Here is a 21,984-nt window from a genome sequence, read left to right as displayed (position 1 = left end):
AGGCTTACAAGGATGTATTTATGGGAGTGATCCCACTGAATATATTAAAACTTGCTTCTCAGTAGACCTATACACGATGACCTCCTAAATCTTGTCAGGATAACTTAGAACAATGGTAATTCAATTATGTTTCCTGGATGCAAGTTGAGGCCATCCACACATCATCCAAACCCAAGCAGTTGTCTTAGTTTGGATTGAATATGTTATGCGAACGTGTGTCTTCTGATTCTAAGTCATGGTGGGCAAGTTAATGCAATGTGTGAACTACAGCTAAGGACAGGGGTAGGCAATACCAATCAACATCAAGATCTCTCAGAGAGCACATTGGCTCACATGGATAGGACGTGGGTTGGATGTTAGGAAGGCCGTGTTTGAGACCCAAGTGCTGCCATGGGATGGGGTGAGTTCCTGTCCTTCGCTCCAGCTCCTGCTGGGGACATAAAAAGACCCCCCCAACTGGGCACCCCCTGGGCATCATTGATTTTGCCAGCTAATCCTTTCAACCTGGAAGCATCTGGGAGCTTTTGAAATAAGTATGATACAAGAGAATTACCTAGAATCTAGAATGTCTCTAGGTACTTTTTGGTTCAACCTCCGTATGGAGCAGCCTCCCTATTCTTGATGATCTTCATGATCTACCCCCTATGGTCTATCAAACTTAATTCTTTGGATCATGGAGATCTCCTTTCCCATCCCACAAAATAGGGATTATTTGTTCATATAGCTGTCTGCCTGACCAGGGTGACCCTTGGTGACCTTCAAAGGTTAGTAAAGGTAAAGGTAAAGGTTCCCCCGCACGTGTGTGCTAGTCGTTTCCACCTCTAGGGGCCGGTGCTCATCTCCGTTTCAAAGCCGAAGAGCCAGCGCTTGTCCGAGGACGTCTCCGTGGTCATGTGGCCGGCATGACTAGACACCAAAGGCGCACGGAACGCTGTTACCTTCCCACCGTAGTGGTCCCTATTTTTCTACTTGCATTTTTACGTGCTTTCGAACTGCTAGGTGGGCAGAAGCTGGGACGAGTAACAGGCGCTCACTCTGTTACGCGGCACTCGGGATTCGACCCGCCAAACTGCCGATCTTCTGATCGACAAGCTCAGCGTCCTAACCCACTGAGCCACCGAGTCCCTTATTTCAAAGGTTAACCCCCTGCAAAAAAATAACACAAATCATGAAGTCAATATTCAAAAAAACATACTATACAAACCCATACCACTTCCAAGCAGTAAGATAAAATAGCCTCCTAACCCAAATTTTATGGGAACTTCCAGGGTTTTAATGCCTTACGTAAGGCCCACCTAGCTGGCCCATCCAGCTCCCCAGGAGATGTTCAGCAGTAGAGAAATAGGCTCATCTCTCAAAGTGGTTGGTGATTCAGTTATTTCCAAGACTTCATGCACAGGAGGAACGGCTTCTCACAGAGGCATGAAACCAGACCTTCAGAAAAACATCTGTCCCTCTCTTTTGTCCTGCCCAAGAGTGACTTAAATATTAATTTTACCTCTCACTGTTGCATTTTAGATTCTATTTCCTCCTTATTGAGCACTCCCAGAATCAGGAAAAGGCAGATAGTTAACCACTGTCTAAAAACCAAAAATTTATTATTCAACCAAATCCTTCAGCTGAGGAGAAATTGCTGCTTCAGCGACAGCTCCAACTCTTCAAGGGTTCCACGCTGACACTGGATTATTGGAAAAGTGCATCGTAATTATGGTGACCGTCAGACTGTGAGCAGGCGGTCCCTAAAATGGATAAATAAACAAAATAAATAAAACCTGCAGAATTTTCAGGATTTAGGGACCGCCTGTGTTTCTTCCTCCCTTTGGTAATATCTCAAGGTATGGTAGGGGGGAAAAAAGTCTCTTTTTTCTTTTCAAATCTGACTTTAGGATTTGTGCATTTTGCACGAATAGGAAAGACAGAGAGAAGAAAAAGCAGAGGAATGTGTACATTGGAGCGGCGGGAAGCAAACAGCGTTGTGTTGAATAATGCAGGAAATTAACTCTGACAATTTTTCCACTGTCATCCCAACTTTGAATAATAGAAAGGCACAATGTACCTTTTAAAGGGGCATAAATTTTATATGTGGGGCCTCGAAGACATTTTTTTAAAAAACGAAACAGAAATCTGGGAGTTTATTATATTGAAGACTCGAGATTTATTAATATCGTTCGACAATCCATCGTATCTTTTTTTTCCCTCTTTCGAAAACCTCCGCTGGTATTTCAACGGCGTAATTTTTTTAAAAAATAATACTGCTTATTCACCCATTTGCAAACAAACATACATAAAATGAAAATGAACAATTCCCAACACACAAAGAAAAAAGGGGGGAAAACATAACGCAGCAGATGAAAACATTGAAAAGATGGGGGGAAAAAGTCTGTTATTGCAAATATATTCCAAATTCACCTGGTTAGGTAAGTCTTTAAAAAGAGAAGATAAACTTTCAATTTCACCATCCTATCCAAGATTTGTTTTTCCAGAAATACTGTTGTACTTTCTGATTGACAAAATATATCATTTTTTCTCAAAAATTGCTAAATCACACTTTTAGGAAATCTAATCATTTCTTTCTGGAATTACAGTATTATTTGATGTGCATCATAGCAGGTGAAGCTTCACCCTCACCATTGCAGCTGCCATCTTGATTTTTTTGACCCTTGCAGACACTTCAGCTTCACATTAAACCCTCAGACAGGTATTTGCTTTTAGCTAAGCAAAGTTGTGAAAATCCAGCCCATGGTGATTCATAAAGGTTCATTTTGTGATTTTGCAAGATAGGTGATCCTAGTCCATGGTGGTTTAGACAACAATACATGGCTACAGCTAAATATGGATGACTTTAACTGCCTACTCATTCATTTTATTGATTATGAAATGAGTATGTCTCCTATGCAACTGTCCAAATGCAGCAGATCTCTAGATGGTTGTCGGTTTAGCTAGCATTCGGGGTCTTGTAGGGCAAACCCTGTAGCCCTCCAACCGTGGCTTTGCTTTTCATTGGGGCTCTGGCATGGCTGGCTGCCTTGCTTCTGGCTCGCATTGAGTGCAACTGGTCCCCATGAGTTGCCAATGACTGTTTCTGATCCAGCTTATGCAGCGAACACAGTCAGTTGCTGTTCCGTCAACAATGTTCAACACTAAGTCAACCGTGATTGAGTAAATAATGGATTACGGTGTTGTGTGAAGTCAATCCCTGAAGGTCACTTGTTCTTCAGGCTTCCTACCCTATTTGGCGGGGGGAAGACTGCCGTTCTTGCTTGCAAAGCACCCGGTTAAGCACGCTGAACCCAGTTCCCCCACCGTTTTAGTAGCTTGGCAACTGGTTGCATTATCCAGGTGCCTGGCTCTCTGCCCAGCTCTTTCCAGACCCCAAACGAGCTCATCTTTATGTGATTTCAATTAGGCTGTGTTAATTAACCCAAGTTTTTGCCTGCAATGGAGAGAACCCAATTCTGGCAGCTTTTATCCTCTCTGCTAATAGCCTCACCAGCTTGAACCCTTTAAATAGAAAGGAGAGAAAATGACCAAGCCGGGCAGTCTATGTGCCAAGACACAGCCCTAATGTGATGGGCTGCCAAAGTCCCTTTTTGTCACCCAGGATTGCTAAACCAGCACTAAAACTGGCACTTTCCCCCCCCTTCGTTCTTAAATACAAGATGCCATCAAGCACACACGCAGCCAGGCACACACACACCTTTGTTCAGCTGCACAAACATCTGCCAGGAAATGCATTAAACGTAAGCAGAGGGATGCTAAGAGGATCTGGCAGATGAGCCAACTCTGCTCGCAACGCAATTGTGTGAGCGGCAACAGAGTGTTGTAAAGGTAAATCAAGATGGCATGGTTCCTTTGCAAGGTAGCAAAGAGAAGGCAAGGCTCATGGTCCCCGGCCTTGAGCTCTTGAAAGGATGTGTGTGTGTGTGTTTGTGTGTAAGAGATGGAAAGGCTTAGTGGAAGGAACAGTTGCAGGCAATCCTGGATAGGTTGGAAAAATATCTGACCCCAGATCAAAACACTTTCAAATCTTTGGTGCCATCTCCAATCTGCCTTTTGAATGACTGTTTTAGAAAAGTTTCTCCTTCTTTACAGAATAACTAGGCTGTTCACAACACTGGCAGCCAAAAAAAAACAAGCCCACAGACCATCAAACAAATGAACTCAGAGTTCTCAATTGAAGCACAAATGGCCAGAGCCACATCATCCAACTTTGGACATGGTGTGTGAAGACCTAACTCTCTGGAGAAGGCTCTGATGTTGGGAAAGGTGGAAGGAAAGAGAAGAAGAAGACAAACAACAGCAAGGTGGAGGGACTGAATCAAGGTGGTGATGATGGCATCCTTGGAAGAGCTGAAGGACCAAGTTGGGAGCAGAACCTCCTGGGGAAGTTCTATCTGTGTGATGGCTAAGAGTCCACAATGACTTGGAAGCACATCATCGGTCAGCACAACGTTTGAAAAGAGAAACCTCATCAACAACGTGATTGGAAAACTAAAATTGGAACATAGAACATAAAACATAACAGAGTTAGAAGGGACCTTGAGAGGTCTTCTAGTCCAACCCCCTGGTTGAGCAGGAGATCCTATATCATTCCATACAAATGGCTGTCCACTCTCTTCTTAAAAATCTCCAATGATGGAGTTCCTACAATTTCTGGAGGCAAGCCATGCCACTGGTTAATTGTTCTTGCCATTAGGAAATTTCTCCTTAGTTTCAGGTTGGAAAACCTACGAGTATAGAAACATTGACTGTATGTATTCATAGCAAAGTCCAGCCAACTTCAAGCAGGAACAGTTCTAAATAAACTTTGTATGGCACAGCAAAGCATGCTAAGAGACTTAGAATAGGGTTTGTGAAGAAAAAGTGTTTAAAAAAATTAAAATAATCTCAATAGAAATGAGTTATAATTGTGGATGCCCAAAGCGTAGCATGAAAATATTTAAGTAGCAATTAGCAGTTGAAAGAGAAAAAGAAGAGAGGGGGGGGAAGAAAGAGGGGGGGCTATAAGAGAATGTTTTTTCCCCTGTTATGTTCTTCCAGTGATTCTGGTTTTGCCTTTGTAAAAATACATTTTTCTACTCTATCCCCAGGGAGTTATCTTCATCTCGTCTCCAGCCCATAAAAGCGACAGGCCTATTTTGCCTTTCGCTGAAATGATACGAAATTATTATTTTCCCCTTATTCCAACCCAGTTCAAGGAGAGCCTCAACATTTGCAAAACTGGTTTGGCTTTGCAAGCTGGTTAGGTTGGAGGGAGATCAGGGAGTCAATGGCATGAGGGTGGAGTTCTTGGCCAACTCAAGGGCGGAGCCCCCAGACCCTTCAGTTCTGAGAAGATGTTTGAGCTACGGCTTGGTCAACATGGCTCGTAAACCCTGGTGTGTGATTTACACTGTTGCACAAACACAGCCACAAAGTCTTCTCCATTCCTCTTTGAATACCAGGGACAGCTGCTTTATTTATAGTCCATTGTGAATTGTCTCGATACTATATAATTTTTCTTCGCTTATTGTAGGATGAGGAAGGGAAAGAGGGAGGGAGGGAGGGAGGGAGAGGGAGGGAGAGAGAGGAAGGAAGGAAGGAAGGAAGGAAGGAAGGAAGGAAGGAAGGAAGGAAGGAAGGAAGGAAGGAAGGAAGGCCCTTAGCTCTGATTTATTTTTCTTCTCCTAGTATCTTATGTTGGGGGGGAGGGGAAGAAATATCCTTCAAATAAACATGGACAAGATTATGCTGTTTAATTCCTGCAAAGAATCCAGAAAGGATTCCTTAATTAAGTGCCGCATCTATTAAATATGCAGTTAAGACCCTACAGAAAAAGGAAGTCGCTGTTGGGTTGTTGAGCATAAAAATCATAGTGAGGAAAAGATGAAACATCTATCCTTACTCTGTCTCTCCTCTCTGATCTGCAACCTGTTACAGATGGCTTTTAGAGATCTCCATTTTAAAAAAAAATAAAATAAAATAAAATTGAAGCCCTCTCTGCTTAGTTTGCATATCCTTTGCATGTATGCAGATCCTCTCTGGTGCCCCTGCAAGCAAACCGGGATCATGATCTCCAGAAATTTACAACGGCCTCCAAGTTCAGTTCTGCTACCTCTTAATTCCTTGTGCAAAGCTCAAAATAAATTAAATGAAAGGCCGATCCTATTTAAAATTCAGGCTTCCTCCAGGGCTGCCAATTTCCAAGTGAATCCAACAGTCGTTAAAACTCTAAGATAACAAATATTAAAAGGGAATTAACGTCCTTCGCCGAGCACTTTTTTTTTAAAAAAAAGTCATTGCTAACTCCTAACTGAAGAGTGTTTTATGCTGTTCCATATTTGTTCTTCTTTAAGTCCCAAAATCATAGGCTAAGGATGTTTAACTCCAAATACAAACATTGTTTGTTTGGGGAACTGGGTATTTGCTGGCCATTTCCTCACCTGGCTGCCAAAGAAACAGGAATCGCTGAATAAGCAGAAATTTGAAGCAAAGAAATTCCATGTTTCAGAAAGCAGAACTACGGCCAACGTGAACTCTCCTCTCTTTTTCCTCAAGCAGCAAGTTATTTTTATGGCCGATGCCTGAAAATTGCTTTCACACTAGAGTTTTGCAGAGCTGTACTTTATAGGAAAGAAGTTTCCAACTGTCAGATTTTGAGTTCAGGAACGCTTGGGCCTTTTCACCCAACATTTCCATTGAAAAAAGGTGCTACCAGATGCTTGATTTTTGACTAGAAACGAGGCAACTGAACTAGATGGTCTTGTTCTTGTTACTACTCGGGGTCGGGGAGCAAACACATAATATTTTCACATGCCGATCGAACGATTCTACAAGCAAGCCTGTTTCAATATTAGAGGGCTGCATTCTTGCACATCAGCAAGCTACATTTTCAGCTTTGCAAAACGTCTACATTTTTGCAAAGGAGAGGCTTTTGGGGGTAGCTCCTGTTTTCGTGGAGATGGCGGGGCAATCACTGTTGCAATTTTCCACATAACAGGCTTAGCAAACTCCCGTAAAGGTGGAAATTGCGGGAGATGTTTCCATGCCCCGTGGAAACCTTAAGAGGGGGTTAATTAAGGAGGAGGCTCAGCATATCATTCAAATTCAGCTTTTAGTAAGGAAATGCACACAGCAAACCGTAAGCAACATGTTATTCAGGATCTCAGCTAGTTCAGGAGACGATCAGAAGAAAGGTCCTCCTGATTCCTGAGAAATGATGATGCATACATTTGAAATTACTCTCAGAATAACAGAGTTGGAAGGACCCTAGAGGTCTTCTAGTCCAATCCCCTGCTCAACCACCCTCTCAACAAATTGGCTGTAGATACTTGGCAACTTTGCTAGCAAATCCATTGAATGAGACCCAATCTGATTTACCTAGTAATCTATCCCATTTTGTGTTGTCTACTTGGACTGCATAACTTCTCCAGAAGAAATCTGGTAGCACCTGTTCTCGCTAACCAGGTTTACCCAGAGGTTGCAGGAGTTGAAGCTGTCTTGCACTGAAATAGGATTTACCCTGGGATGAGTTGCTAAGTTAGGCAAGTTCTGGATTGAATCTGGATTCGGCTGCATTTCAAGCACCTAACCTTAAATATACAGGCACAACGATTTGGACACAAAATTTGAGATGTCAGCTCTCCAACAATCAACATCCCTCTTTTCTCCCACTCCAGCTCAATCCCAATCCTAACTCTTAGGATTTAAAGGAAATTATGGAAAAAGAATCTCTCCAAGAGATCTTTTTCCAGTCAGAAAATGAGGACAGCCAATAAAAACCTCATCGTATGTATGGAGCATTGGGACTCATCCTTGGGTGTGACCACAAACACGTTTGACGTGCAAAACAGATCTTCCTTGCCGTTCAAAAAGTGAACTTGGCACCTGTAATAAACCTCCTTTTATTCTTATTTAAGAATGATCGTTTTTTTCTGAGACCTTTCTCTAGCTGGTTACAACTTCTCACCTACCCAACCTTCATACTCTGAGAACTGTCTCCATTATAGCTTCTGCAGATGAAGACCAGCAGTGGTCATTTCAGATCTTCGTGCCTTCTGGCTGAAAGAAACTTCCATTGTAAGAGACAAGGCTGCCATCTAATGGACCATAAATGGAAAAAAAAATCCAATCAGCTTGCAAAGGTGCCACACGTGGCTTGACTGCTTCAAAGAAGGATGAGCTTGAAGATCTTAAGGAGTTGTCTTTGCAGTGCATCACAACCCACGTTAACCTATACACCACCTATGGGAGAAGCTTCCTTAAAGGATCCTTTTTTCCGTGCAACAGTTCTACAACTTGGTACATGAAAGAGAATTTTACCCAGGATTTAAAAACAACAGACGCTTAAAACAGAAAAAGAGAAAAGAAAAAGGAAGGAAAGAATAAAAGAAAATGACAAAAAGTAAAAAAAAATATATCTAAAGAGACTTCCAATCTACTTTGCAGGAGTTGCAGATATAAGGATCGCTATCTCCGCCTTCCAGATGACATATCCTGGTTGCCTTCTTCCCTTAAACAACTTCTTTTGAACCAACGATTCTTGAAATCACCCATTCATTTTTTTCCATTTTCGGCAAAAAGTCCATAAAGGGTTTCCAATCATTCCATTATGTTTAGGACAAGGCATGAGGACCACTGCCAGCCAATGCCACAAGCAGCAGGGCTCCCAAGGCTGCTTTTTCCCAAAAGGCAACCGGCCTTTCTTGTTTGCTTGCTTGAAAACATTTCGCTTCTCATCCAAGAGGCTCCTTCAGTTCATGTCTTGGATGAGAAGCGAAACGTTTTCAAAGAAAAAAAAACCCACCAAGAAAGTTGCCTTTTGGGGGAAAACTGTGACCTGGATGATGGAGAATCTCCACAGACAAGCAGCGGGTGGTATTTTTAGCAATGGCACAGGTGTAAAAATGAAAATAAAATAAAACGTGTCAGCTCACCTGGAAAATAAAATAATAAAATAAAATAAAATAAAACAAAATAAAATAATAAAATAATATAATAAAATAATAAAATAAAATATGGCAGAGCACATGGAAAATGAAATGAAATGAAAATAAAACAAAACATGGCAGCTCTCACAGAATTTGGAGGGAGGAGAAAAGAGATGGGCAGATGTCCAAGAACCAGCTAATTCAAAAGTTTTCTGGCCGAAGTTTCTTCTGAAGACATTTCCACCCACTCAGACCCAGAAGGGTGACATAAACTCTGCAATCCTTCCGAGAATTCTACTTGCCTCCCGTTCCTGTTTTGGAGAATTGTCCTTTCCCTCTACTCAATAAACGCACCTTCCAGAAAATCAGGCGCTTCACATGCTGGACTCAGAGGCCAAGGAGGGACCACTTTTATCCTTCAAAACTTTTGAATAGAGAGCCTGCACATTTCCTCCGGAGTTGCCCTGTGGGAAGGGACAGGCTGCAGACGGGGCTTCTCCGGGATTCGTGACTAGAGCATAAACCGTTTCACCGGCAGGCAAGTCGTTGGAAACGGCATACAGAGAACCTGGAAGTCGGAAAAAGGGCAGATAATTTTCATTGTTCATTTAAAGTGAATTTGAAAATTCACTAAGAGGCCCGCTTAGGCGAATGGAAGGCTTAGCCGGTAAACATGCACAACAAGCTAAGATCGATTAGTTTCGAATTTGTTATTTAAAAAAAAACCTTTTGATGGGTTTTGCCTGTGTGGTATTAGCTGACGCTTGAGTGCATTGTCAGGAAAGATAAATGCGCTTTGTGAGAATGTATTGAACTCAATGCTGATTATATCCATTAAGATCCCAAATATTGGGGATGTGATATTAATTTCAAAGCCACCATTTGAAATTAAATGTAATGAAAAGAAGAGTTGACTTACAATCTTCTGCAGCATCCGTAGTCTGGTCCCTAAATAAAAGAGATTATTTTAAAAGCATTTCAGGGTAAGGGGAAAAAATACCATTTCCATTCAATAATAAAATAAATAAATAAATAAATAAATAATGGTGCAGAAGGCGGTACCTTTGCTGACCTTCCAGTGGCTTTCCTGAAACAAAATACAAAATATACATATTGAATTTTGTTAGATTTCAAATGCTTTTTCCTCTCCCAAAATTGCCAGGTTTCCTTCGATGCCGCGCCTGGTCAGATCACTCCTTCTTACCTTTCGCTTTTTCCTTGCAGCACAGGAACAAAACGATCCCACCCATCAGGAGTGTGGCTGCTGCGGTTGCTGCTAGGGAGATCTTGAGTTCGAGTTTTGAGCTTCGTGGCGATGCTTAAAAAAAGAGAAAGGGAAAAAATCATACTAGAGTAGTCAGAAAGGGGAAAGGGTCACGTCAGGGAAGCGTTTCAGGAAGCATCTTTTCAAATTGCTGACGTGGGAAAGTATCTTAAGCAGAACGCCGCCAAAGAAAACATTTCTAACTCAGGGCTGACCAGGTGGGGTCCTTGGTGCTCTCCGAGCATGGTTGTTTTCTTGCAGACATTTCACGACCCAAGTAGGTAACCTGATCAGTGCTAGGAGGGAGTGTAGCTTGGGAGGACGAGGAGGAGGAGGAGGACTGTGGGGTCTTTGGTGTTCTCTGAGCTTGTTTTTTTTTTTCTTCCAGACATTTCATTACCCAAGTAGGCAACATCATCAGGGCTACAACAGAGTGCAGTTTACTTTCACCAATGCAAAACCAAAACACCTCCTTGCCCACAATCAACAGGTAAGCAGAGATTGACATCAAGGTTAACACTGGACCATCAATCAAGGAGTCAACAGCACCCCAGTGAAGGAACTACCAACTCAAACAAACTAGCTAACAGTAAAGAACAGCGTAAACAAGGAACCACAAAGAAGAGTCTCACCACCACTGACAGGACAAGACACTGCATGTAAACAGAAAGCAAACCCCACTCCCTCCTAGCACTGATGATGTTCCCTAGTTGGGCCATGAAACGTCTGCAAGAAAACAGCCAAGCTCAGAGAGCACCAAGGAGCATTAAGGGATCTTCCTCCTCCTCCTCCTCCTCTGCAAACCCCATTCCCTTCTAGTACTGATGATGTTGTCTAGTTGGGCCATGAAACGTCTGCAAGAAAACAGCCAAGCTCAGAGAGCACCAAGGACCACTAAGGGATCTTCCTCCTCCTCCTCCTCCTCTGCAAACCCCATTCTCTGCTAGTACTGATGATGTTGTCTAGTTGGGCCATGAAACGTCTGCAAGAAAACACCCAAGCTCAGAGAGCAACGAAGAGCCCTCATCATCAGAATCCACGGGACACGTTTTAATGTTCAGTTCTCACCATCGGAAACTCACCTTTCCTCACGCTCACAGATGTCCTGTGTTCTATTGTCCACGTGTATTTTCTATTATAAGCGGCCACCACACAAACGTAGCTCCCACTGTCGGCCCCGGTGCTGTTGGTGATTATCACGATGTGCGTCTGCTTTTTATGTTGCGCACCTGACGCTTTGGAGGAATTGATTCGTCGGACTCTGAATGCCTCATCAATGCAACAGTTGACATCATAGGAGAAGTTAAAGTGATTGGTATACTCTTCATTTGAAGCCGAAAAGAGGCAGGGGCTTGGCTCAGTTTCCTTGAACCAATACACGGCAAACGTGGTCGTGTTCCTTGTCAGTTCAAACTCACAGGAAAGAGTAAAGTTTTCTCTTTCCTCAATGGACACGTTTTCCTCTGATTTCCTACGAATGTTTTCAGAACTCTGTTCTGCCGTGAAAAATGGAAGAAAGGGTTGAGATTAGAGGCGTATTTTTGTCAAGTTGTGAACCCACAACGTTCTTCTCTTTCAGCTGTGGTGCTTTGCACCTTACGGGAAAACAGCACCCCGTTGCTTGGATGCGTTTCCTTCAGTCCCAGGGTCCAATTTTTTGAAAGAAGGAAAGCCCAATGCTGTCTCGCAGGTTTGTGTGATGCCCTGTCTTCTAGCAACCTTAGCAACTTGATATTTGTGGACTTCAGCTCCCAGAATGCTGGCTGAAGAATTCTGCGAATTGAAGTCCACAAGTCATATAGTTGCCAAGATGGAAGACCCCTGTCTTATAGGATATCATTCTTTCTCTGTGGATGGCCTGCGTGTGCAAGTCTGATTTAACTTGAATTTTTTTCATAGCAACCACCAGCAAACTTTCTAGCTCTGGGGTCCTTGGTGATTTTCTTGCAGACGTTTCATTACCCAACTAGGGAACATCAGCGGCAGTAAAGATGGTCACCATCAAGCCACTTGTACATAAACAGAGGTCAAACCCCTCTCCCTTCTGGCACTGATGAGGTTACCTAGTTGGTTCATGAAGTGTCTGCAAGAAAATCACCAAGCTTAGGGAGCACCAAGGACCCACAATTGAATTCTGAGCTACAATATTCACTTCTATTCAAGTTCTCTAGTTGGTTCACAAAATGCACCCAACCAAACCTGAATCTCTCAACCAGGTCTGCAGTCAAATAAATCAATATTTTTAAATTTTCTCAGCTTTTAATTTATATTACAGTGAACATCAACCGATATAGCTCGCCTCAGCCATAGCTTTTCAGTCATTTCTAAGAATGCAACCCGGTTCTGAGACCAAAACATTTGAGAATTGCTGATCTAAGCTATCAGAATGACTTTGATTCCAGATAAATACCAAAAAAAAACCACCCCAAAACCTTCTCACCTGCTCGGCTGTTTATTATTGCTATAATAAAGAAATTGAAATTCGTGCAGTTGTCTTTCGAAGTAAATACAGGGATTTCGTTTCCCAGGATCGGGCACCCCATCAGGCTTCTGCAGGCAAAAATTCCCCCAGAGGAGAAATTGCCCAGGTGAAGCCCGTTGTGGCAGTTTTCACACTGCGCCTTATTTTGATTGCAGAACCCCTGCTGAAATATTTGCAGGGAGCTTTTCTGCTGTCCAAACCACCAAGCAGTATTGTTTGCCCCCAAGGATTTGTTGCAGTTTTGAGTCACATTTTCAGTTTTATATTGGTAAAAGAAGGTGGCACCTGGGGGAGGAAAAACAGAGATGGGTAGAGACGACAACAATAATCAGAATAATAATCAGAATAATAGTTGGAAGGGACCTTGGAGGTTAACCCTGAACTCCTGGCAGTCTCCAGCATATTCCTCCTCCCTCTCCCATAGATGGGTTCAATCAATCAGAATGGAGCTGGAAGGGACCTTGGAGGTCATCTAGCCCAACCCCCTGCTCAGGCAGGAAGCCCTCTACCATTTCAGACAAGTGGCTGTCCAGTCTCCTCTTTAAAACTTCCAGTGTTGGAGCATTCACAGTTTCTGGAGGGAGGTTGTTCCACTGATTAATTGTCCTCACTGCCAGGAAATTCCTCCTTAATTCCAGGTTGCTTCTCTCCTTGACTCCATCCATTGCTTCTTGTTCTGCCTTCAGGTGCTTTGGAAAATAAATTGATGCCCTCCTCAATGGGGCAGCCCCTCAAATACTGGAAGGCTGCTATCATGTCCCCCTTTGTCCTTCTTTTCTCTAGACAGGCCATAGCCAGTCCCTGCCGCCTTTCTTTCGTTTCCAGGCCTTGAATCATCTCAGTTGCTCTTCTGTACACTTTTTCCAATAGGGAAATAGGGGCGCGGTGGCTCAGTGGGTTAGGACGCTGAGCTTGTCGATCAGAAGATCAGCAGTTTGGCGGGTCAAATCCCGAGTGCCGCATAGCAAAGTGAGCGCCTGTTACTCGTCCCAGCTTCTGCCCACCTAGCAGTTGGAGAGCACGGGGCGAGGCTCAGCTAATCTCAATGTACACATGTTGTACTTTGACAATAAAGGTTTATTATTTATTAAAAAATGCAAGTAGAAAAATAGGGACCACTACGGTGGGAAGGTAACAGCGTTCCGTGCGCCTTTGGCGTCTAGTCATGCCGGCCACATGACCACGGAGACGTCCTTGGACAAGCGCTGGCTCTTCGGCTTTCAAACGGAGATGAGCACCGGCCCCTAGAGTCGGAAACGACTAGGACGCATGTGCGGGGGAACCTTTACCTTTACCTTTACACTTTTTCCAAAGTCTCAACATCTTTTTGGGAAATGTGGTGACCAAAACTGGATGCAGGATTCCAGTTAGTGTGGCCTTACTAAGGCTTTACAAAGCGGTTCAAAGGTCAGCTGTGAGTCCAGGAAAACTCCCAATCTGTACCCCACTCCTGAATAAAGAACTGCTACCCCATTGGGAAGTAAAGACAATAAATGCAGGTCGTTCTTGACTTACCACAGTTGGGTTGACTGACCGTTCAAAGTTACAACAGCACCGAAAGAAAGGAACTTATGACGGTTTTTCACACCTACAACCCGTGGCAGCATCCCCAGGGACAATAGACTGAAATTCACACAGACTTGGCAACTGATGAATGTGATGGCCGCAGGGTCGGGGTGGGTGGGGAAGGGGGTCACGTGATCCCCCTTTGCAACCTTCTCACAAGCAAAGTCAAGGGGGGGGGAAGGTTGCTAACTTAAGACCTGCACTGATTCACTTCACAATTCTGTGCAAGAAAGGTCACAAAATCAGGCAGAGTTCACTTAACAACTGTCTCGCCGAGCGACAGAAGTTTTGGATTCCATTGTGGTGGTAGGTTGAGGACAACCCTAACTAAATCCAAGCCAGGACCAAACCCCCAAAACTTATCTCCAAAGTAAAGCAAATCTGATAAAACGCAGCCAAGACGCAGGTGGAGAGGCTGCGTCTTCCTCTTGGGCTCGGCTCCTAGCATTTCCTGTCGATCCCACATCCTGAATTCCACCCCCTGACAAGTTCCCAGCGGGAAAAAGAGGCGCCTTCCAAGGAAACCAAACCAGGAGGCGTGATGAGAGCCATACCGGCGGCTTCTCTGAGCCACAGGAGAGTCAGCAGGCAGCACGGGATCCACACCGCTAAGCGAAACATGTCTTCGTTTCTCATCTTCTTCGTTCGGTTCTCAAAAGTGAGTTGAGCAAAGGAAGAAAGAGGAAGTCCTGCTTTCACGGAAGAGCCAAAAATAGCAGCAAAAGGAAATGCATGAGAGCGCATGAAGCCTACATTCGAGAGTGTTCCACTTTCAAAACCGCTGATGGGCTGCAATCGTTACCACACCCAAGTTCTTTAGAAGGCTAGGCTAAGGCTAAGGCTAAGGCTAAGGCTAAGAATAAGGCCAAGAATAAGAATAAGAATAAGAATAAGAATAAGAATAAGAATAAGAATAAGAATAAGAATAAGAATTAGAGTAGAGTAAGAATAACAGAGTTGAAAGGGACCTTGGAGTTCTTCCAGTCCAGCCCCCTGCTCAAGCAGGAGACCCTATACCATTTCAGACCAATGGTTGTCCAGTCTCTTCTTTAAAACCTCCACTGATGGAGCACCCACAACTTCTGGAGGCAAGCAGTTCCACTGATTAATTGGTCTCACTGTCAGGAAATGTCTCCTTCGTTCTAGGTTGCTTCTCTCCTGGATGAGTTTCCATCCGTTGCTTCTTGTCTTGCCTTCGGGTGCTTTGGAAAAATAGGTTGTCCCCCTCTTCTCTGTGGTAGCCTCTCAAATATTGGAAGACTGCTATCATGTCACCCCTAGTCTTCTTTTCATTAGAATGGAAGTCAGAGCCATTGTTTACTATGATGATGATGTGGAGGAGGAGGAGGAGGAGGAGGAGAAGGACTGTGGGATCCTTAGTGCCCTCTAAGCTTGGTTGTTTCTTTGCAGTCGTTTCATTATCCAATTCGGTAACATCGTTGATGCCAGAAGGGAGGGGGGTTACTCTCTGTCATTGGAGGTACCTTCCTGTTAACACATAACATTTACTTTGCGTTGTTTAAAATCCGTAAAATCGAAATGCACCTTCTGGTGACTCTAGTGCCAAGGACATTACTCATATGAGCCACTAGAGGGCGCAGCAACATTTCTGCCTTTCCTCTTGTAAAAGGATTTGGAGAATTAAAGTCAGCCTTGCAATTAGATTAGGGAAATACGAAATATTGTGTGCAGAAAACAAGCCTGCTGGGATGGCTAAATTGACTTCCTTGGTCAACAAAAAGACAATATCTACTTTTTTATTGGGACTGGAAACCACTTCAGGACTTTTTTCTTCTTGTTTTCTTTTGACAAAATTGAACTTATTATTTATGGTTTTTAAATAAAAACATTACATTTCAAAAAAAATATAAAACACAAAAAGCAAAGGGAAAAAAGGGAAAAGGTAACAAATGAATTAGGGAACACAAGTGACAACAGAAAGAGCTACAAAGGAAAAGGAACTTTGAATTTTCTTTGATGATAAGGAACAAAAACAGTGGTTAAAACGTGAGTTATGTTGTAATCATAGAGTAAGAGACAAATTTACGATTGTACTTATAACTTGTAAAAAAGAATGGAAGCCACTTCTTGGTGTGTGTGCGTGTGTGTGTGTGTGTGTTCTTATCTGTTTCTTTTACCTTTTTCCCTTTGTTGCATTGTTAGCTTTCTCTTCGATGTCTTTTCCTTATTTTAAATTAGTTTGTATCATGTTTCTTTCATTTTAAAAACTACTTAATAAAAATTATAACCTCACACACACACACAGACACAAAGCAGAAAACAAACCTGTGCATTTCCCAGCATCTCAGGAATTTTTTTGGGTGTCAGCTTTGATGGTTGATCAGCTCATTGTGGCTGATAAAAAAAAGACTTTATGGCTTAGTGCATTCCTGAATTTAACCCAGTGTTTTTCAAACTTGGCAACCTGAAGAGGTTGTGGACTTCAACTCCCAGAATTCCCCAGCCAGTCGAGAAGCTGAAATCCTCACCTCTTCAAATTGCCAGGCTGAAGAAACATTGCTCTAGACCAGGGGTAGGCAACCTTGGCTCTTTTATGATGCCATGGACTTCAACTCCCAGAATTCCTGAGTCAGCTGTTCTGGCTCAGGAATTCTGGGAGTTGAAGTCCACGAGTCACAAAAGAGCCAAGGTTGCCTACCCCTGCTCTAGACTGTCCTAGAACTAAAAAAATTCAATTTGAAAGCAAGTTCAGCTGATTCCATCTAGGAACTGGGCAGAGTCTGCAGCATTTACATATTTTCCACCTTCTTTTGTTTGAGGTTCGGCTGGCTTTGAATGTAAAATGATGCTGTTCAACTCACAGGCCCACATTTGCATTTTCCCCTGCAATTCATGCAGGAAGGGCTGGGGTGATTTGCATGGTTTTCCGCTGCCCTTGCCGGGCGAGGGAGGGAACAGGGCGAAGTGAGCGAGGGGGTTGCAGACCCCTTCAGGGTTGCCATTAATGAGAATTGGGGTGGGTTTGATGGTATGTATGTGAGAATGACCTTGGGTGACAGGAGGAAGAGCTGCAGAGGAGGCAATGGACAGAGAAGAGGCGGCTAAGCCCCCCACCCCAAGAGAAAGGAGCGTGGGAAGCATCTTAGAAGGGACCCCCACACACACTAGTTTTCCACAGAGTAAAAGGAAAGGGCGAGGGACATACTTGCAGATTTACAAGATTCTGTTAATGTGACTGGACAAGTAGGATAATTGGGCTTGGCCAGAGATTGTCAAGCATCCACTGTTGGTTCTCTTTAGTTTCCTGGTACAACAGGAGAGGGTCCAAGCCAAGATCAAAGTGGCAATATAGTGTTCAGATGCCATACACACCCCCGGAGATGGCCAGGTACATCTTGAAGATATGGCCCAAAAACGGAAGATGGCCAGAAGGAAGGACTGCTTAGTACAGTATTTTTCAACCTTGGTAACTTGAAGAAGTGTGGACTTCAGCTCCCAGAATTCCCCACCTACCATCCTTCCTTCCTTCCTTCCTTCCTTCCTTCCTTCCTTCCTTCCTTCCTCCCTCCCTCCCTCCCTCCCTCCCTCCTTCCCCTTCCTTCCTTCCTTCCTCCCTCCCTCCCTCCCTCCCTCCCTCCTTCCCCTTCCTTCCTTCCTTCCTCCCTTCTTTCCTTCCTCCCTCCTTTTCCTTCCTTCCTTCCTTCCTTCCTTACTTCCTTCCTTCCTGTTTCTATTGCTTCTTCCTTCCTCCCTCCCTCCCTCCTTCCTTCTTCTTTCTATTGCTCCTTCCCTCCTTCCTTCCTTCCTCCCTCCCGCCCTCCCTCCCTCCTTTTCCTTTCTTCCTTCCTTTCTTCCTTCCTTCCTCCCTCCTTCCCCTTCCTTCCTTCCTTCCTTCCTTCCTCCCTTCCTTCCTCCCTCCTTTTCCTTCCTTCCTCCCTCCCTCCCTTCTGTCTCCCTTCTTTTCTTTTTTCTTTTCTTCTCTTTCCCCCCTCCCTCTCCTTCTTTCCCTCCTCCCTTCCCTTCTCTTCCTTTTCCAGTTTCGACCTGATGAACAGGACAAACCCATCCCATGACTACAAGCCCAGGTTCTCTAACCAGGTTAAAGCCTGTTAATGGCCATAGCCGTACAGCCAAAGTAGAATTGGTCTCTGGGGGGGGGGGAAAGAGACTTCCTTTCCTTAGGATCTGAGCTGGGGGCCGGCCAGGTCCTCCAGCCTGGTCACAAGCCAAATTGTCAACTCTGCAAATGAGGACATTTGATCTGATGAATGGCTTCAGCCATCCAGCAAGGCCAGCAAAGTACAGTAAGCAAATGAGTGTGCTGGGAAGCTGTAAAAAAAAAAGAATATATATATATATATATTCGGTTCCCTGGGATATTTTGCATCTCTTCTGGAAGGCAGGATGCAGAACCAGCCTGGGGGACCCCCATCCTCAGGGAAACCGTCTCTCCTAGAAAGGGAGAGGCAACCATCGGCGATGCTTAAAGACCTGATCTTAAGATGGTTCCTGGAAACCCAGATTGATCTCCTGTTGCAAGGTGGCAGGTTACCAGACTGGTTCCATGGATTCCTGTCTAGACAGTAAGCAAACAAACCCTTTTCTATTCGAGAGGAAGCAGAATTTCAGACCTTTGCATCTCTCTTCTGAAGCAGGCGACGTGGCTTGGAAGCCACACGTGCCGTACTTTCAGATTATGTGAACGGCCAGCATTCTCTTTTGCTTAATGTTTTCTCCATGTTTACCTTCAAAGCCTCTTTTATGTTTTAAAAAATGAATCTTTGCCAAAATTCTTCTCTTGTATCAGGGAAACCGAGTCGCTGCTGGAAAACAGAAAGTTTGGCTGCTTCCTGATCAGGCTGAACGAAAGAGCCTTTGGCTACATCCTTTCCTACCGGTAGGTCCCTGCCGTTTCCCTTCTCTCAGGGGCGGGAAAAGTCACCGTTCCTGGTGCGGATCTCCCTCTTCCCAAATCCCCGTTGGCCTTGGTCTCTTTCTTCACGCTTTGCGACCCTGAACTCAGTCCCCGAGTGGCCGTGAAGATGGACTGTTGGACTCTCTCTAGGTCAGTGTTTAGCTCTGTGGCAGGAATGCAGGCAGGATCTCAGGCAGAGGAATCCGGGATTAGACATCCCGGGGTCAAAGAAAGTAACCGGGGCCAGGCAGATTCTAGGGGATCCTTTCTGGACTGAAAGCCACTAAGCCACGTGGGAAGGAAGGGAAGGAGGCTTTGCATTACACACTGTGGGAAGGGAGGGAGGGAGGAGAAAGGGAAGGAAAGGAAAAGAGAGAAAAAGATAAGAGAGAAAGCACCTGGGCAGGCAAGAGAGAGAGGCAAATGGGCCACGGAGCCCAAATGGGCCACGGAAGGAATGATGGCATCAACTGGTTGATCTGGAATTAGCTGGAAATTCAACTCGGCTTCCCTGGGAAATCTACATGACTCTTTTCTTTGGAAAGTGGGACTGGAGAGTGAAGAAGAGACATGGGAGAGCTGTCATCCTCAGATGGCCTTCTTTTTGACTTGCAGAGGGAAGGATCGGTGCCGCCATTTTGTCATCAGCTGCCACTGCAGTGGCCAATACGTCGTAACCGGAGACACTCGGACGCATCCGAATTTGGCTGAACTGATCAGCTATTACCAGAGGTCTGAAATTCAGCCTTTTGGAGAGAGCCTCACATCGGCCTGTCCCAAGGTGGGTTGCGCTGCTGAGCCACAGAGATTATGTCAGTTATCATCCGCCTGTTCTGCTGCACGCAGCTAAGCATTCCTGTCCTCCCACTCAACCTGGTCTAAAGGCTTGCAATCCGCCTTCCTTCTATTGCTTCCTCAGATAGTCAGGGACAAGAATTTCAGCATCATTTTAGCATCAGGAGCTAAACTTGGACCTTTGGAATGGCCACTGATGTACAATCGCTGTGGCCTTCAAGAGTTTTATTTTTAAAGTTTGGGATGACATTTTGGGTCCAGGGTCTCCGGGCTACCCAAAGAACATGAACTAGGAAGTGATCTAGAACCTTACATGCATTACTAAATGAACGGTTAATTGCCCAGCATGCTGTATCTTCTCCATGTTCTTCCATTTTCATAGCTGGAGGAGAAAAGCATATATGATGAAATATCTTCAGATCGAAGTCACTGGGCAGATGCTCCAGCGCTGAGCAGGAGCCGATCTGCCGATCTGCCAATTACCTGGAGTAAATCCGCCAATCAGCCGGGACATCCAAGGATTCCACCTCAAGAGCAGCAGAAGTCTTGTTGCAAAGAACGTCAAAATTCAATGGTAGGTTTTGGAGAGTGATCTAAACCGTCTTCCTCCAAACTCATGTCCTTCAGACTGTGGGGAGCGGGTGAAACCCTGCTTTGCATGCATGGAAACGGAAAGGCAGAGAAACCCAAAGTTTGGGTCATAGGCAAGGATCTTCATGGACGGACGGCTCACTTTTCGATCAGGGTTACCCTCACCATGCCGATGTAACTCCTGGTGAGATCTTCAGAAGAAGCCAAATTCAATCATGGCGTTTATCATTCAGTGATGTCCTTTACTGTCACAGGATGCAATATTTGGGGGCACTGGGTTAAAATATCCTCAACCTGCTCCCTCTCCTGAGGCAATTGCAATCCATAGATCATTCTCAACATTCTGACAGGGTGAGAAGCTGTCAAGGGGTAAATGAGATCATTTTCTGAAGGGGAAGGGTAGTAATTAATTATGACCCCTCTGAGGTATGACTTCCAGGGTTGGTTACTGGGACTCTGCAACAGGGAAGGTTTATATTCAGGGTTTTATTTTCCTTGTTAGACTGTGATGGCAAGAAAGAATCCCTAGTCAGAACCTTTTGAGAGCTCCATCCAAGAAGATTCTCCTTTGCAATTGTCTTTTTCCTTCTTTGCCTTTCACCAACACAGGAAGATCGAGATACCGTCCCGCCTATACCAGACAGGTCCCATTTGCTGGAGTCCCTGTCTCTGGAGGAAGAGATTGTAGATGAAGGAACCACGTATTCGGCTGTGAAGAAGCCTCCTTTAGACAACAGGAGCTTAGGAAAGTCAAAAGAGGGTTGCAGAAATTTTGGGGACACTAAGGCAAAGGAACCCGAAGGACCGGGCCACGGTCATTCCTCTCCTTGCCGAAGGAAGACAGGAACCATGTTTGGATTGACCAAGCAGTCAGACACACCATTCACCATGAAAGTGAATCCTGCAGAGACAGCTCAGGCAGAACCGATTTATTCTAGGATTACCCTTGACCAACCCAAAAGCTTTTGGATATCTGCTGGGCCCCAGAGTCATCAGTCCGCCTTTCCATCCTCCAAGGAATCAGCTGTCTCTAATTATCCGCCTTCAAAATTATCTTCTACGCTGCTGAAGAAATCCAAACATTTAATGGAGTTCCACGAATCTCCTCTTGGGATCAATCTGAGGTCTACGAGCAGCAGAGAACACGGACAACTCAACCAGCCCAATTCCTGCTTTGAACCCCCAAAGGAACCCACAGAGGAGAAGGTCTTTCAGCTGAAAAACCAGCCTTGTACCTTACGGGTGGACAATACATCTAGTACTCAGGAATCTTTCAGGTGGGCCAAAGGTGTCTTCCTTGGTTCAGAAAAGCTTCCTAAGGCTTCTCTGGTCAGGCCCAAAGGGTCTTATGATCAGATCTCCACAAAGTTTGGTCCGTCCTCCAAGATTCACATCAACCCCGAGAGTCCATATGAACAAATACCTGATCCTTACGCCCAGGGCTCCTCAGCCACAAGTCAAGCGGCAGCTCTGGAGGACACCTACGAGCAGATCCCCTGCC

At 44.5% G+C, this 21,984-nt stretch overlaps 1 protein-coding gene across 1 annotated transcript; it reads right to left on the bottom strand.

Moving 5' to 3' along the window:
* Positions 1-1,575: 1,575 nt before the first annotated feature.
* On the bottom strand, positions 1,576-14,965 carry LOC310645762 (uncharacterized protein; the record flags this gene model as incomplete). The annotated part of the gene is made up of 8 exons (XM_083371752.1): positions 1,576-1,739; positions 9,264-9,477; positions 9,829-9,857; positions 9,972-9,996; positions 10,114-10,227; positions 11,256-11,669; positions 12,614-12,940; positions 14,776-14,965. The coding sequence occupies 7 exons, from the start codon at positions 14,963-14,965 to the stop codon at positions 9,284-9,286; spliced, it is 1,293 nt and encodes a 430-aa protein (XP_083227878.1). The 3' UTR covers positions 1,576-1,739; positions 9,264-9,283.
* Positions 14,966-21,984: the final 7,019 nt, after the last annotated feature.

The sequence above is a fragment of the Vipera ursinii genome (assembly GCF_947247035.1).
Source record: "Vipera ursinii genome assembly, chromosome: 11".
Classification (NCBI taxonomy): domain Eukaryota; kingdom Metazoa; phylum Chordata; class Lepidosauria; order Squamata; family Viperidae; genus Vipera; species Vipera ursinii.
Note: the sequence above shows the minus strand (reverse complement) of the source record. Positions and strands in the feature narration are given on the sequence as shown.